At 31.4% G+C, this 17,980-nt stretch overlaps 1 protein-coding gene across 1 annotated transcript in view; it reads left to right on the top strand.

Annotated features, from left to right (window-relative positions):
• The window catches only part of LOC108722120 (adenylate cyclase type 6), a 112,852-nt gene that overhangs the window by 47,638 nt on the left and 47,234 nt on the right, over positions 1-17,980 (top strand). The window contains exons 5-6 of the mRNA XM_018447061.1: positions 4,723-4,936; positions 6,453-6,808. Of these exons, the coding sequence (XP_018302563.1) occupies positions 4,723-4,936; positions 6,453-6,808 (570 nt within the window). The remainder of the gene's footprint in view (positions 1-4,722; positions 4,937-6,452; positions 6,809-17,980) is intronic.

The raw sequence follows: 17,980 nt of genomic DNA, 5'->3' as shown, positions 1-17,980 counted from the left end.
AAGAAGTTTATTCTTCGCCTATTCAATCAGAGCAACATTTGAGAAATCGTATCGTAGCTGCAGCGAACAGAATATCGCAAGAACAGTGCCTGGCTGCTACAAGAGCCGTGTTTGACAGATGCAATGCTTGTATTGCTGCAAGAGGTGCACATTTCGAACAAAATCTTCATTAAAAAGTTTATAAATAAAATAATTAAAATAATAAATTAAATATATTTTTTTCTTTTTTCGTGATTTCCTGCGAAACAAAGCAAAAAGGAGCATATGTCTATAGGACTTTTTTTCTTAGTTTTTTACTCCTCTACACGCTCCCGAAGTTTTGCCATTTAATTTGGAAACACCCTGTATACCTTACATACCTGATCTATATATTGTATTATTCTATGTTCGATCTCAGAAAGTTACGGTAAGTTAAAATTTTAAACGCGACACAAAATACATTCTAATTCAAGCGTCCTTAAAGACATAATTATTGTCCATTAACCCTAGCTATACACACTCTTTTTTTACCCTTGATATACACACTCTGGTGGCGTCCCTGGAACCCCACCTATATTTGTCGCCATAACTTCTGTAAAAATGGACATACACTGCCAGTCAAAAATCTTTGGACACCATGCATAGGCATAGGTATTTACGATATAAGAATAAAAATGTTTAAAACAAACATGGATATTCGATCAAAACCAAAGAAAACATTGTATTTATTTATAAAGTATAAATATTTATACTTTAATTTTTTGTTTTGTTTTTTGTAAGATATTTATAAGAAACAAAACAAAACGTTATCATTTGACCCTTACCAACCCTTGGAAAAAATCAAACCTTTGTAATCTTCTAAAAATAAGCATTTAGTTGATAACAGTGATTTCAATTTCCATTCCGTTTGGCGCTGTATCTTTGTCCGTGTATCTGCAAATATTTCCGCTAAGTTTCTTTTGTATCATTGTAACGTGAAAACAATTGTAAAAAGTTGAGAGACAAGGATTTGATAACAAGGTATGTGATGTTCTAGTATTAATACAAGTTTTTATTTTTTATTGAATTGAAAAAAAATGTTTGTGTGAATTATAAGAGATGGCTCTACGATTACAAACAAATGTGGACTGAGAGACGAGGGCCGTAATCAATGCATACTACAACAATGATGGTCTTTCTATTCGTAACATTGCCTCAAAATTGAAGATCCCTAGATACACTGTTGCATACACCATCAAGCGTTTTCGTGAAATTAGAACCAACAAAGATCGACCACGAAGTGGGAGGCCACGGGTGGGAGACTACGAAAGCTGAAGATAAATCCATAGTGCTGCTCTCCAAACGAGATAGACGATGAACTGCTCCTATAATTCAAGCAGATTTCAACTTAGGCCACGACAAGCAGATATCTGTAGCAACTATCAAAAGGAGACTTAGATCAGCTGGTCTCTTTGGTAAACAACTTTTTGGTTACTGTACGGAAACCACTTCTTCGTTCAGTAAATAAAAAGAAAAGATTGCAATGGGCATAGAAACACAAGAATTGGACTGTAGAAGATTTAAAAAAAGTGTTATGGACGAATGTGTCTAAATTTGAGACATTTGACAGCAAAAGAAGAATATACGTACGACGCTCGGCGAACGAAAAGATGATGTCCAACTGCATTACACCAACTGTCAAACATGGTGGAGGATCCGTAATGGTTTGGGAGGCATTTTACTACTATGGAGTGAGTAATCTGTATAGAATCAATGGAAATCTCGATCAGAAAGGATATCACAAAATCCTTGTTCTTCACGCAGTTCCTGCAGGAAAAACTGATCGGCCGGGGATTCATTATGCACCAAGATAATGACTCGAAACACACTTCAAAGCTTTGCAAGAATTTCTTGATGAAGAAAAAAAAAGAGAATATACTAAAATTAATGGAATGGCCACCACAATCGCCTGATCTAAACCCAATCGAACTTCTATGGGAAGAACTTGATCGTAAAGTAAGGAACCAGTGTCCTACCTCTCAAGAAAGCCTCTGGAATATATTAGAAGCCTCTTGGAAGCAATTAAAGCCAATTATTTTACAAAATCTAATCAACAGGATGCCTAGAGTAGTAAAAAAATGTATTAAGGGCTAAAGGTGGCTTTTTTGATGAAAAGAAGATTTGACTTTTTCTAATCGTAAGGATCTCAAATGATAATATTTTGTTTGGTTTCTTATACTTTATTTAAATAAATATAATATTTTCTTTGGTTTTAATCGAATATTCATGTTTATCTTAAACGTTTTTATCCTTATACCGTAAGTATGCATGGTGTCCAAAGATTTTTGACCGGCAGTGTATTTCAATTAATTTTTTCTTCAATCAATGGAGAATTGATTAAGGAACAAATTCATAATGTGTAAAAGTCGAGGAAATAATTAAGAAGCTTAATAAAATTAAGGAGCTTCGAGATATATAGGTTTAAAGAAAAAGAAAAGTGCAAAACCGCGAAATCTTGATTTAGCAAATTGCACTGGGGTTTCTAGGACTCTAGTATGTAAGATTAAAAATTAGAATAAAAGTGGCAAATCGCTCGGCAGAACAGCTATTACGATTTCTTCATTCTCTTACAATGTCATTCCGTTTTTTTTTTATTCACGAAAGTGTATGAGATTGTATTTTGAACAAAAAATTAATTTTTTAAAGTTAAATGTCAATTTTTCATATTATCACTTATTTTTATAATTATAAGACTTCATGTCTAGAACTTAAGCATTTAAATTAAAAAAATTTGTTGGTATATGCATATTTTTTTATTAAAATATGAACCTTAAACTTTATTTTCCATTTATAATTATTAGATTTTATTAATTTGTTCAAAAGTAACAAATTTTTGAACATATCGCTACTATACTCACATTTGTGTTTATAATTTGCAAAAATAAAATATTTAAACTAATAAATTTGTTAAATTGTGTATAAATCCTTCATTTAGAATAGCTAAAGAAGCTACATGATTTTTTTAATATTTTTTGAACCACTTAATCTATTAAAAAAAATACACCGGACATGAATGGACCCCGTTTACACTAAACAGGTACCTACTACAAAAACATTTACACGATGAGGGTTAATTCTGCTTGAGCACAGCGTTTTGAAAGATAAGAAGAATATACTTGAATCCTATAATTCGATAAAAATACTGTCTAACTACCCAGATAGCATAAATGATCTATTTGAATTGGAAAAGTTCATCTTTTTAAGTTCTTTATGAATTAACATATTGGCTGCGTTCAGCAGAAAAAGCAGCTTTGTAAAATTCTTGAATATGATTGGTTTATACATTTAGATTCAGTGAGAAACTAAGGGCAAGACCAAATATTAAAGAATTTTACAATAGTTGCAAAGCTGGTTTTTCTGTTGAACGCAGCCAATCTATCCTAAATGAACTAAAAAAGAATTACAAAATATATAGATACAAATATATTTATATGTATGTACAAATGTATAAATATTTAATTTACATAAAAACCAAAGTATGATTTAATCTTATACAAAATTAAGAAATAAAAAACGACTAGAAAGCCTTTTAAATCTGAAAAAGAGCTCACAATTGGTGACATAAAAGTGAACTTTTTTTCTCAGGAATAATTTAGAACAGAAATGGAATGAAACAGAAATTCATTTCGTAAGTCGGAAATTAAAAAAGAATTCTTTTCGGACTTTCTGTATTATTTGGATATATATTTTTATATATGTGTAATAAATATAATACATTATTATACATATTTATGTATAATATGTTATTTATAGATTATATACAATAGTATATATTATACAAAAAATATAAGTTTATATATATTATAATATATAAAATATAAGTTTATATATATTACACAATATAAATAATAGCTAATAATATTTATATACATTTATATATAGCTTTATACATAAATTTATATATTACTTTATATATAAATTATAAATTACATTTATATATTGATAAATATATATTATATATCACGCCAATAAGCGTGAAATGCAATTAGCAAGACAGTAATGATGCATTAGTGATTCGCACAAATTCGAATAAACGCTAATCAATCGGTAACGGCGTAACAATTAACTTTGGTAATGCATTTCGTGGCATACAATATATTTTTCTATCGAATGGTGCAATTCCGAGAAGTACAATAGATATATTGCACATACAATAGTATATACATGTTGTATATATCTGTACATGTTATTGTCATTCCATATATTTCATTTTATATCTATAGTGCAGTGAATGTTTTATTTTTAGTTGATAACCAATCCCAGTGACTAACTATTAATTTAGCGCGACAGCCACACTACTTTCGTCAAATATTTATTCTGTATACCATATTCCATAAATTTTTTAATCTAAGATTTTTTTGTACAATATGTAACAAAGACTTTTTTTTATCAAAAACTTAATTGATCATTGTGTCCTTTTAAATAAAATAATATTAAAATTTAAAATCTATTAGAATTATAGAAAGATTTATTTGAAATTATAAACGGGATGTATTATTATTATTGCAAAATATCATAAAATCAATAAGTTATTTTTAATAAATGATACCTTCAAAATTTCTATCTTTGTAAAAATATCTTATTTGCGAATTTAATATACGTTCCTTCACTATTGTATGATATATAAGATATAACGTTATCAGTTTACAGACGAATTGTTGAATGATTAACACAATATGAGGCAAGTCTGTGCTCATGTTTCAGGTTGAAATGCTGTACCAACGCTACTTTCTACGAATGAATCAAAGTAACATGACACATGTACTCGGTCTACTGGTCGGTTTAGCGCTGGCACTGGGCCTACTACTTATCATGAAGTTAATGCTGACCGGCAACCAGCCGCTCTTCACACTCCTACAGAGACCTGAAAATCTTTCCCTCGCAATCACCCTAGTGACCTGTATCGTCATTTACGCCGGTAAGACTCAATCTCCACTAATTAATTTTTCACAATTAAAGTTTCTCATTTTAAAGCGATAATTCCGAGATGCCAGAATTAAGTTTGCATTTGCTCTTCAAGATTTATCTGAAAGTAACTTTGTACTAGTTTAAGGAATTTATTTAAAATATTATTCCAGAATTTAAAAAAATTCAAATATTGCTTTTCTTTGTATCTCCGCGTTTTCCTGAATCAATTTAAAATCTATTTTGAATATCATTTTCAATTAAAAATTCAATTTAAAAAATGTTTATTTCTATTTATAATTAAAACCAATTTATAAATACGAGTATATATATATATATATATAAATTTAACTTTACTAAAATTACAATTATATCAAAGAATTCTACAAATTTTCGATAAACTTCTATGTTCCTTTCATCGCATGAAAAATCAAATTCGAATGCTCGGAATATCTGCGGGAAAAAAAATCTAATCGTTCAACGTTGGTATATCACGTCAGAAACTTATTTACAGAAAAATCTCAAGCTTTCATAAAATATGCAGTTGAACATTACTGGAATTGCATCGAAATAGCTCTGTAGTCAAATGTCGCGAACGATGCTAAAAGACGTGCATTCTATAATGCTATCCTCTATGTATGTGGAGAATCCCTGTTTTCCCTGAGCCTCAATGTTTCACGAGGTTCCAGTATCAATAATGCATGAGAATATTGTCTGCAAGTGCTGTTTCCTTTCGAAAGCGTCAGAACACGCAATGAGACCCGCTTTTCGCATCGCAATAACTCGCAGGACTCATTTCTCTGTGCCTCCTTTTCGACCAGCACGAGCTTGACCAAATAATGTCGCATTAGTAACTTAAATCGAATTTTCTGAAGAAACTTACTTATGTGGAATGTTTAATGTAAAAACTTACTTATGTAGAATGTTTAATGTAAAAACTTGGGAAGCCTGTGATATAAATAATGAACCTTTCTCTCGATGTTCGCATGAGAGACAAAATAGTCTAGAAATCGCGAAAAAGCTGTTGAAATATCATCCACTTTAGTTTAAAATATATATCGAATACTCATGCCATTTCGTATTGACTGTACATTTCTAAATGTGTTCTTCAAACACTTCAAAACGTAAGAATCAATAATGAATAATAAATTTCCTTTCAATATTAAATAAAGTATCTTTCCAGACCGCAACATAAATACACAACAAATATAAAATAAAAGCCCCAAACGGTCAAGCTGGATCTTTAGTGCTTAAATAATTCGTGAATTTATATACTCATATTCAATCCTGCAAACTGCGCGCCGAATTTAACTTTCAGTCTTGAAACGCGCAATTCTATTATATATAACAAAAATTATATATAACAGAACTAGAGTAGTAATATCACAAATTAAATTAACAAGCAAATTAATAATATTGATGCATTTTAGAAAGATCTTAATAATCGATACCGATAGGCATGTTAAAACCTGTAAATAATTTTATTGCGAAAAATATTTCCTCAACCGGAATTCGAAATTTCTTTTCAGCTTTGGTAGCAGCTATTTCAAGACCGGGCATGAATGAGATATGGTTGGCGGGCGTTAGTGGTGCAGTGCTAGTCACTCTACTGGCCTTACAAGTGACTCTGAGCATTCATTTGGCGCGACTGCACGAAATGGGCCGCGAGAGTACCGGCGATACATCATTCTCCTCGAAGTCAAAGGATCTTCGAACCGGAGGTCCTCTCGCTGCTGCCTTAATGGTCTGCTTCTTCATCTATATGGCCTACGCTCTTCTACCGATCAGACTCAGACACGCCTGTATCGCCGGGATTGTTTTCTCGGCCGCTCACCTCATCGGAGCCTTCCTTCTCTACCCGCACTATCCATCGATGATAGCTCACGTGAGTCCAATCAGTAGTTAGCAGACTTCGTTTATATTGAAAAAAAGTCCCTTTACAAGTTGGTAAAAAGACTTTTTCCATCAATATCTTCGTTAAAAATGATCAAAATTTAAATTTAAAAAAAGGCTTTTAAAGCTTGAAATCTCTACTTTCGAATGGTTATTATATTTTTTGAATTTATATGAGTTTTGTAATTTTTACATATAGAAAACTACGAGCTGAAAAAAATAAAAAATTTTCTTTTCACTTTGTAGGTCCGTAGCGTGCCAAAAAAAATTTGAATAAATTTTTGACTATCTATCGTAAAAGCTTGAAGCTTTTCCTATAAAATTGTTTTTTAAAAATGTTCCTACGATTTTTTATTCCTGAGTTATTCGCGAATTAAGTAAAAAGGAACATTCTGACTTTATTGCTCGTAACTCCGTTAAAAATCATCGTATCGCAATTAAAAATACAGATTCTTAAAGCTGAAATAAGTTGCTCTATCAAGTGGTGTAATTGCCAATTTTTTAAAAATAGAATATATAGGTTGCTAAAAAAAGTCTTTTTACCAACTTGAGAAAGAACTTTTTCCTTAGCTTAATATTTAAGATTCTTCGAGATCTTGTCACGTATTAAATTTGAAAAACGTATGTACATTACTTTCTAATTTTCTTAAATATAAATTGATCATATAATAAAATACAAATTTAATGAGGATGATAAGACTCTCGTAAAAGTTTTTAATGCTTTGTAAGTAAAATCGTCTAAGTTCCTTAATTTAGGAAATGTCCTTAATTCTTTCTTCTTAACTTAACGAAATAAATGGTACTTTTTATTGAATGTGCGATCAAAATTGGATTTTGCATATTTAATTTTAGATCTAATAATTAGATCGGTCTTAACATTTTAAACTTTTAATGGTTTTTAAAAACGACTTTATGTTTTACATCACAATAATTTTGAAGGAATTACGAGTATGTATTTATTTTCGACCGCAAAGAGAATCAATTCTGTGAAGTGTTCGATAATAAGTGCACTAGATAATCAGAGCGATATTTGATGTTAAAAAGTTTCCTGCTTTGTTGCGACACGTGACAATTATAAGCCACAGATTCGTGTTAATTAGCGAGTGTTCATTTACTACGTTTGGCAGCAATTAGCGAAAGTAGGTTACTGATGATATTAATTAATCAATGTTGTGAGAAGCTCATAATATGTACATTGTACATTTCCGGTATGCATTTCCGGTATATCGCCACGTGCATCATGATTTGTATTTTCAATTACGATACTGTTTATTGTATTTCAATATATATTATTTGAATCACATGTAATAATGTGTATATAACAATTATATCAAAAATTTTATGATTCTTTAAATAAAGTATTAGAATATAAATAAAACGAATTCATGTATCTGATAAATAGAAAAATTAGGTATTTTATGTTACGTAGAATATTCAAAGCTAATATAAGCAATGTAAAAAACTAATTCTTTAATTATAAAATTAAAAATTATTTAGAAAAAAGTTATCTTGTATTTATTGCATTTTATGTAGTATAAAAGATATCATTTAAGTTAGTAGGAAATTTAAAATAATAGACTATAGCCTACCGTAATCTCTTACATTTCTATTTTGTTTGATATGGTCATTATAATTTCTGCTGTGGCTAAATTTAAGATTAACCTTGATAAACTCTTTGTGAAATGCTGAAATTGATCTATAAAATATTCCTTTAGTGCCTAGTATCGATACTTCGTGATTACCGGTGCTGGAAATGACAGTGCGAATAACAGTGCGATTAATTTAGCAAAACTGGCATTGTAATCAATACATATCGTTATGGAAATGGTTAGAGTTCGCGAAGTGACATACCTGGCGACCATACACATACCTATTAACGGTGTACAAAGTAGGCGTTGAATGCCCGAAACGAGATATGTTGTTCGCAAATAGCTGGCGAACTGAATTGGAAATCTAATTAAAGCGAATCTCGGTCTGTTTCGATCCTTGCCAGAGGATATTTTGACATGGTATTAATTTCTATTGTTGGATCGTAAACGTAAGTATCCGCAAATGCGATTGCATGATTTGCGTTTTCCCTTCAATTCTTTGAATCTTTTTTTCACCAAAACGAAAAAAGAAAAATAAACACCACCAAAAAAAACATTTAAAAATCTATAATCAATTATTAAATCAGTTCTCCATAAAACTATTCGGATGAGAGTTACAAATATAAAAGATCAAACAAGAAATATTCCATGATTTTTCAAAGAGAACCTTAATAAATCTCGATAAATTTATTTAATAACTTCAGTTATGATCAAAGAAACATGAAAACAAGAAATAAACTAAGCATTAAGATTGCAATCAGAAAACTAGCCTTATTCTTACGACTGCATTCGTTACAAATCTCATTAACTTACACTGTGATAAAAGAGCGTTGACTAGCTGCCTTGATAAGAAATAAGAAAATAAATCAACGCTACGCGGAAAAAGCTAAAGAGAACATCGTGCTAGATGTCGGCCCTACTTGTTGTGAAGTCTCGTGGAAAGAATTTCGTCTTATTGCATGTCTGGACGTTCCCATCCATCAAGTTCCCGCCTGGATTCCCTCTTGTCGCGCTCTATTTAAGTTTTATCACGTCGAAAACTCAGAATTCCGCGTAATTACGAACGTATCGAGACCGCGTTTTGTCTCCCGCCGTCACCAAAGAACCTAATCAATTTTCTATGGCGAATGCAAATAGATCTATGACTATGTTTACATAGCACTCTTAATTGGGTTTAATAACATCGTAGTTGTGGAACTGTCCAATTACAGTCATTTCATTTTTTACAGAAGTAGTTATGATTGGCCAATTTCATAAATATGGATGTTATTAAACCCGATTAAGGGTATCGTGCAAACAGTTTACAACTAAAGCTGATCAACCGATATTAATAAAGAGCCAGTAATATTTGAGTTACAATATTTGCACTAGTAATTATAAAGGTCATTCTAAATTGCTGATATGAAACAATAGAATTAATTATGTAATTAATTATTGTAGTCTCATACAGCTGTTCATAATCTATAATAAATATTTATTGTTAAAAAAATTGCTACATATAGCAAAGGCATTTCAAATTTATCCTCTTATTAAAATATTGAAAAATATTATTTTAATGTATAGCCATTTTTCATTACCTTTTTAATAAATAAAACCGCAAAGATATAATTATTTAGAGATAATTATATGCGGTTTAAATCATAATGGAAAATATACTCAGGATGTGGATAGATTAAATTAAGTAATTTGGCTGGCTAAAATAGGCTAGCGAAACTTGATAATTTGGACAAAGTGGATCGCATATCACAATCTCTTTCAAATATGGTTTCTATTAGAATCCGCGTTGCGCACGTCGCAGTCAGCGCATTAATAATTCATTCGGCTTGTTATTTTCACGTTCGGGAGAGTAATGTCATTTCATCGGTCAGGTACACGTCAAGTCCCACAAAATGGACCGTAATTGCTTTTCGCACCGCCGCGCGCAATATATACGGCGACTCCGATATAACGTTAAAGGCTCAGTGGAGACCTTACGCTTTTAGATAACTTGAATTGTACGCTATGCGGAATGAAAGATATCGTTCTGTAGTTAATAAAAGATGCTCTCGTTAAAGTAACTGTCAGAAAGAATCACGCGCGATTTTACAACATAATTAATTAACGAGCTGCAGCGAAGAAGTCACGTTTGCAGGAAGCATTTCGAGTACTATCACGTAGAATCAAATTAACTCTTGGAAACTGTCAAGCTATTATATATAATTACATTCTAATTATATTCTGTAAAAGAGATACTCGTGTAATTCTACGATATTTCGTTATTTTATTGTCGCTACCGCTAAATGTTAATCTATGAAAAATTATTCTTGTTAAATTTTTAATATTGCGAAAAAGTGGAATGATAAAAAAATAATTATTTTATGCATACAAAATTTCTATGATCTTTGTCCGAAAAATAAACCAAAGTTGCTAACTTTGAACTTTAAGGAAAAAATGCAAGGTAAAGCAAGACGAAATAAATTCATAGCTAAATAAAGCTCTGAACAGTTTATTAAGAATCAAGAGTGCTCATAAACCGACCCTTACTATGGCAAACAATTTGATCCCTTAAGATGAGAGAGGCTTTTGCGAGGTACTTTCAACGAGTCGAGGTCGACTAAAGATCGTAAAAATTTCAGTAAAGTCGACAATAAAATATCGCAGCTGCTTGCGATTACATTGCTATTTAGACTATTAACTTGTCTCTTGTCATATACCGTGTCTTACTTTTGTCGCGAAACAAAATTTGCGACACTAAATTTATCATTCAACAAATAAAAAAATATATAAATTTACTTATTAAAAGAAATAAAATAAGTATTCCATGAAACTTTTAGAGAAAAGATAAATTTATCACAAAATCCATAGAAGAAAATGACAAGGATAATAAAAACAAAAAGTTATATAAAATTCAATTGATAGTAAAAAGTTTTACTGTTACTTGCGATTTACGCTTGTTAAAATCTTTTTGCAAAATCCTCTTGCATAAAGTACCTTAATAAATTACTGTGTACTAACTGTTTTTTAAGCTTCAGAGTAAATTACGCGAGAACATTCTTTAATATGTTAAAGATAAATGATATAAAAAATATTTCATCTATAATATACACCCACTGTTGCTTTAATCTCGTAAACTGTCAGTTCAGCGTATTTTTCGTTCAGCGAAGATAAATTGAAAAATAATATACTGAAAAAAATGATGTGTCAACAATATTATTTTAAAAATAATTTTATTAATTCACAGTATCACCATTAATGATACAAATTAGTTACGCTCATGTTTTAATAAAATTTTATTTATTTCATTAATATTGTTGTTAAAACATAATTTTTTTCTTCAGTGTACTTGAACTTATATTATACTAATCGGCTTATTACGTAAGTCATTATTGATCATTCCGGGACATATCACATTCACTTAAAAAAAAAATGTAATTATATTAACAACGCGACTAATCTATGAGAAGTTCTGTCAGTTTATATTATTATTTCATACTATTATTTTGCTCATCCTTGTATACGAGTTTACGCAACAAAACATGTATAAGCTGCTTAACATGAACATTTTATAAAATGGCTTGCAGAATATCTGCTGTTTATGTAGATTATCAGCGCAGATTGGAGAGAACACACGCATGCATACATAAAGAGACTTTTAGAAAATTTAATTTTTGCAAAAATTTTGAAGAACTGCAGAAATTAAAAACTCACCGATGCTTGTTTTGTACAAATCATTCATGTACAATATTAAAATCGTGTTACTGAGATCAAAGGAATTACTAGTTGCGTTTTCCGACAACCACGGCCAACAGCAATTAAACGTTATAGACACGAACTGAACGTAATTCCTCGCGAGAGCAAACGAGGAAACTTTCCCCGATCTACTCGCAAACCGGGCGGTTCGCTATTCTCGACGTTAATGTCCCCATCACGCGTCCCAGCACGATAGGCTCGGCGAACTTGTTGTCACAACTTGTAATCCGCAAACTCCACAACTATCCTCAAAGCTAGGTCCTTTGAATCACCACTCACACCGGAGATTCGGCGAAAGACGCTGCCCAGTGGTACTAATGGACTCAGACATCACGTTCTAGGTTTGCTGATTGCATCGACTGTTTCACCTTTGGAATCTGGCTCTCATGTTCCGGCGAATCGCATCACCCCAGCTTATTTCAAATAATCGTCGCTTTTGAAGGATCAGGCGCTCTCGGATAATTAACATCTCTGTTGTGTAGGGATCTACTTTTATACTGACCTATTTTAAATGTTACGCCAACGCTACAATGTATTCAGTGTATCTGAAAGTAGTGACTCTAAAATTATTTAGTAACTTTAAAAAAAAATGTAAAAATTAAAATAAATTAAAAATTGCATAAAAAATTAAAATAAATTAACATCGTATAATAAACGTTTTTACATTTGCTCTCGTGCTAAAAAATTTTTCTAATACTTATGAGTTCTAATTTTAAAACATCACAACTTTTAATAAATTATCATGCGAAACAGATATATTCTATATTTTATATTCAAATCATTCTACGCAAAACTTTTGTATAATACAATTTCTTTATTTTATAAAAATTTTGCAAAGAATTCCTGCAAAGATATATCGTTTATGTGAATCGATATATATTCGTGAACCGTCTATTGTAACGTTGCTTTTCACAATATTCTGCCTCCGGTAAATCCTTATTTGAACCATTCGAATCCCGTAACCGTCACATCGATACATTTTTTATGTCGCGTAAAAGCATTAATAACAGTTGCATGCGTATCCTTTATCTGCAGTTCATGAGGCAGTGTGGATTCTTCGCGATAACGTATCTTCTTAACGTATCTTCTTAACGTTCGCACGAGATGCAACAACGAACACCTGCATCGATCATTTCATACGAGTTATTAACGTAAAACTTTTTTTCTCGCTTTTATCAACGTAATATTTTTTTTCTCTCGTTTTTATGAAGACACAGGATTACAGCATCCGACAAAATTCAAAACGGGCACACAGAAAATCTCATTTGCCTCACTCTTGGCCGTGATAATTAGTACTTAATTAATTCGGAAACAACAAAGTTCCTTAATTTTTATTTCCACAAGTCGGTGCTTATTGAGCTAATTGGGTTACAAACTGTCAGTAATTATTTCTTTCAGCATACGAGATATGATAAATAAAATATAAAGAGGAGGAACTTTTTATTGAAAACTTATTTATCTTTTATTTTACTATTTCTAGCACATTAATAACAAAATTGGCAGGATTCTGCATTTTTACTTTATACATTTCACGTTGAAATACATATATTAAGGCTGAAAGAGCATTTATACATCGATGCGTTCTGAACCCATTACTCGACGCATTCGCATTGATAATTATTCTATTTATACATATATATCCCAATTTTCTGTACGAATCCACGGATTTGTTCAATCGACAGCCATTTCACTAATCTGAATGAACGTGCGTTCACAAAATTCCCGTCGGATACTTTAACATTTGTAAAACGATTTTCATGGACAGCTCGAATAACAAACCGGAGTACAGACCCTCGAATGCGTATTAGTTTTTTTTCAATTTTTCTATACATTTATCAAAGAAGTGCCACTTGAAAACGTATTTATTCGTACAATCGAGCGCATGTCAAACTTTGATGCCTTCAAACGTTGTAATAACAAAAATATATTATTGAAATAAGTGAAGTGAAAGAAAAATTGAGGTAAAAGTGTTTGCTAAGACCATGTGAACTGGAAATAACGGCGACGACAGAGCTTTGAAAATACAAAAGCAAATCTTATTCAAATATGCAAATAATCAGGAAAGAATTACGAAATGAAGACGTTGCTAGTCACGCTGTATAAACGTAAGTTGCAACGTTTTTTTCGCTCCATTCGTCATGTCGTGGAAAAGGGGATTCTCGCTTGACATTATATCACATGCGTCATATAACACGGATACGACGTTGTGTTTTATTTTTTTTTTTTTTCAAGGATAGAAAATTCACTTGAAATGTCCTTTGAGGACTGGTGGATTCACGTAAATAACGGCTTTATTTTCTCACCCTTGTAAAAAGATATAACTGGAAGATTTTATACAATGGTATCGTATAAGATTTTCATACCGATGATATAATGCTAAATTACGACGATAACAAGATTTTCCTGAATAATGATTTACGTACGTTTTATTAAGCTGCCCCATTCATGGAAAAATCAGTAGATATGAAAAATAAGAAATCACGCGAGCTCTAACAGGAAACGATAATGGTGGCGTATTACGTATTTATGTGAGTTGTATGTCATCAACGAGAAATCAAGAAATCGAGGGGAAACATGAACAACCGTTATCGGCAAATTTCAAGCCAGAAGTGGTGTAACCGTGTTTCCATTTTAACGAAGACATTAATAACGTTTATCGATACAATTGTGGACGTAGAATTGCATGAGGTGGGAATAAATAAAATTCATCGTTTATAGAAAATTAAAGTGGAACGATCTGAGTATCGATCGTGTAAAATTCTAAAATCGACGCATAAGATAATTTCAAGATATCTTACAGAGTTCCTTATGAAATACCTTAAAAATCTCAATAGTTCTAAATCGGACCGGGAAAAGCGTTTTTACATTTTCCATTATAGTTTAACACAAGTGAGAAATACGTCAAAATAATCTGAAGCAAAAATGAAGGGAATTAAATGATCTTTTCAACAGCATCTTCGATTTTACGATCGGACTTTATTTACGCCTTATAGAGAGCAAAATCTGCAAATAGGTCCGATTTAGACCACTCTCCCCTATATATTATTGTTACTAAAAGTTGCCTATATTAACTAATAATATAAAATATTGATCAGGTACAAGGAGAGAATTTTTTCTTAGAGTTTACCCTGGAAATATGATAGTCGTGGGACAATATTGTATTTCGAAGAATTTTAATGTAAATCTCTCTCATTCATTGATAAAACTACAATAAAGTATAAAATAAGTTTGATCAATTTTACTGAAGTGCATGGTAAAAATCTTTAAAATATTGTATTGTACCACAACTACCATATTTTCAGGGAAAATTTTAAACGAAAATTCTCTCCGTGTACGATTTAAGCGACCATTCGGCAATGGACACATTCGGCAACTCTCCCCTATTGTGAAAACGGTCCTTACAATGTGATGTGCCACTTCCATGTAATCGCGATGAAAGCCATGGACACTTGGCGCGCAGTTTATTCCGCGTCCGTTTGTCGGGACCACTCGGCACCAGAGATCGGGTCGAAAGTGCCTGTTTGTAGTACATGCAATCGCTTTGCTCGCAAGCTGGTACACGAGGGAAGCGTCTAATCGACCGGAAATGCGAAAAGAGAACCGCGACAATTCGTGATATTGCACAGCTGCCGTTTATTTGCGGAGTGGAGGAGTACAAACTGACGCAGCGATGAAGACAGCGGAAGCGCCAACGTATATAGATAAGCGAAAGGCAAGCTCCGTCGCTTGTCCTTTCGATATGAATATTTGACGGAAAATGTTACGAAGCGTGAAAGCAAAGGCAAGAAGAAAGAGATTCAGAGATGAACTTTCCTCTTCATGACACAGCTATACAAGCTGCATCCTTATCGATTTTACATTATTACGGAATATTATTAAAATATTAAAAAAAAAAAAGAGAGCAGTACATTGTACAGAATTAATTAATTATTTATTAAATTTTTCTGACTTTGTAGGTGATGAAACAATTTAAAAATATATTAACGCATTCGCAGGAAAAATTTTTTAACGCAATTTATATAATTAAAAAGAAATTACAGTTTTAAGCCCACTTTACACGATCTATAATTCGACAGAATTCAAAATAGAATTCTAGTTACAATTTTATGTATCAATTAAATTATAAATACAATTATAAATAAGAAAAATTTCTTATTTATAATTAATCTATCTTAAGTTGTAATTTATGTCATTTATATATGGATAATATTTGTTTGTCTATCCGATTAGATTATACGATGCTATTCACAGCGCTTACATATTTTTAATTTTCATTATACTAGTTACAATTAACCAATCACGAGTATTTATACCTTTTTATAAATATAAAAGACGCATCATATTAAATGCGTCTTTTATTTTTATAAAAATAGAGCATTACAGTTACAAATTTATAATTCTGATCATTTACATGTTTTCTGTATTACACCATGCATAAAATTATATCTCAAATTCTGTCTCAAATTCTATCGCGAATTATACATCGTTTAAAATGGGCTTTAAACAATAGCTTTTTGTTACGTTTTTTATTTAATGATAAGATATTTTCATGTTCGTTAGAAGTGTAATAGGTAATCTTTGTTTATTCTATTTTCTCTGACTCGTTACTTATGAAAAATAAAATTAAAAAATTAAAATTGTTTTTTACAAACCTGCAGTATTGTTTGTTTACCGTATCGATTATACATGCTACACAATAACGTGTATGATGAACGGAATAATATAATATATATTTAGCGCGAGACATTACCGCATCTCTTGATAAGACGCGTATACCGGAAGTTACTTATAAATAGTTTGCTTTGAAATTTCTTTACCTTGGCAGAGATTTATTCCAATAGCCTTCTTAAAGCCAGGCTATTTAATATTAAATACCGAAAGCTGAAAAGTTTGGTGAGAGACTAAATCCCGAGTAAAATTTTCATTAAAATGATGCCGGTGTAACTCCCATGAGGCGCGAGTGTTGTATTTAAATATTTGCAAGTGTAACAAGAGTTTTAAAATATGTATATTATATACAAGAAAAATAACAACAATAATAAAGTAAAAAAGGATAATAATAAAATATAAGCAAAAAATATAGCTTCTTTATAAAATCTATTTAATAATTTTTATTCTATGTTGTTTTCAGTGCGCATTACAAATATACGTATATTATAAGATATATATATATATACATAGAAACAATAAAATAAAATAAAATTTAAATTAGACACAGCCTGATATATGTATATAAAATGTTAAGGTAGCATATATTTTGTATAAGAGTAGAGCGAATATTTTTCTGTAATATACCAACTACATTACCGCAACTATCATATTTCAGTTAATTACTCGGCCAGATATGGGCAAATCTATTAAAATCTGCTAAACGTTCGTTCCTTTATTTTACCTCGCAATCAACGCAATCCTGTGTTCAATTTCCGACGATTTCAATAATTGCACGTCTACCTGGCGGAAATGTGCGGCAATTTTCCATGAAAAACGGATATTAACATGGAACACGAACAAGACTACAATTTTAATCGAGGCTGCGGGGTAAATCGCAAAAAATTCGGTATATGAAGAATTCACGAACGTTCGCGTATCTTCCATCCCGACGAAAATAAATCAAACGGCTGGTCCGGATTTGAATGGCGTGGCGCTATTTAGGAAAAATCGATGAAAAGATCGTCGCTAAATAAAAAACAAAGACTTAGCACGGAAAATAAAAGAAAGAAGAAAAAACAAATAAGCCCCAAATAAAAAAAACTACGCGTTCGGTACGTTAAATCAAATTTAACGAACGATCTCTCGGTATAAGCTCCGTATTTTTCCGTTCTGTCATTTTACGAATTAAACGCGAA

The sequence above is a fragment of the Mycetomoellerius zeteki genome, unplaced genomic scaffold, assembly GCF_001594055.1.
Source record: "Mycetomoellerius zeteki isolate Tzet28-1 unplaced genomic scaffold, Tzet1.0 scaffold197, whole genome shotgun sequence".
Lineage (NCBI taxonomy): Eukaryota > Metazoa > Arthropoda > Insecta > Hymenoptera > Formicidae > Mycetomoellerius > Mycetomoellerius zeteki.
This window is presented reverse-complemented; position numbering and strand designations above follow the sequence as displayed.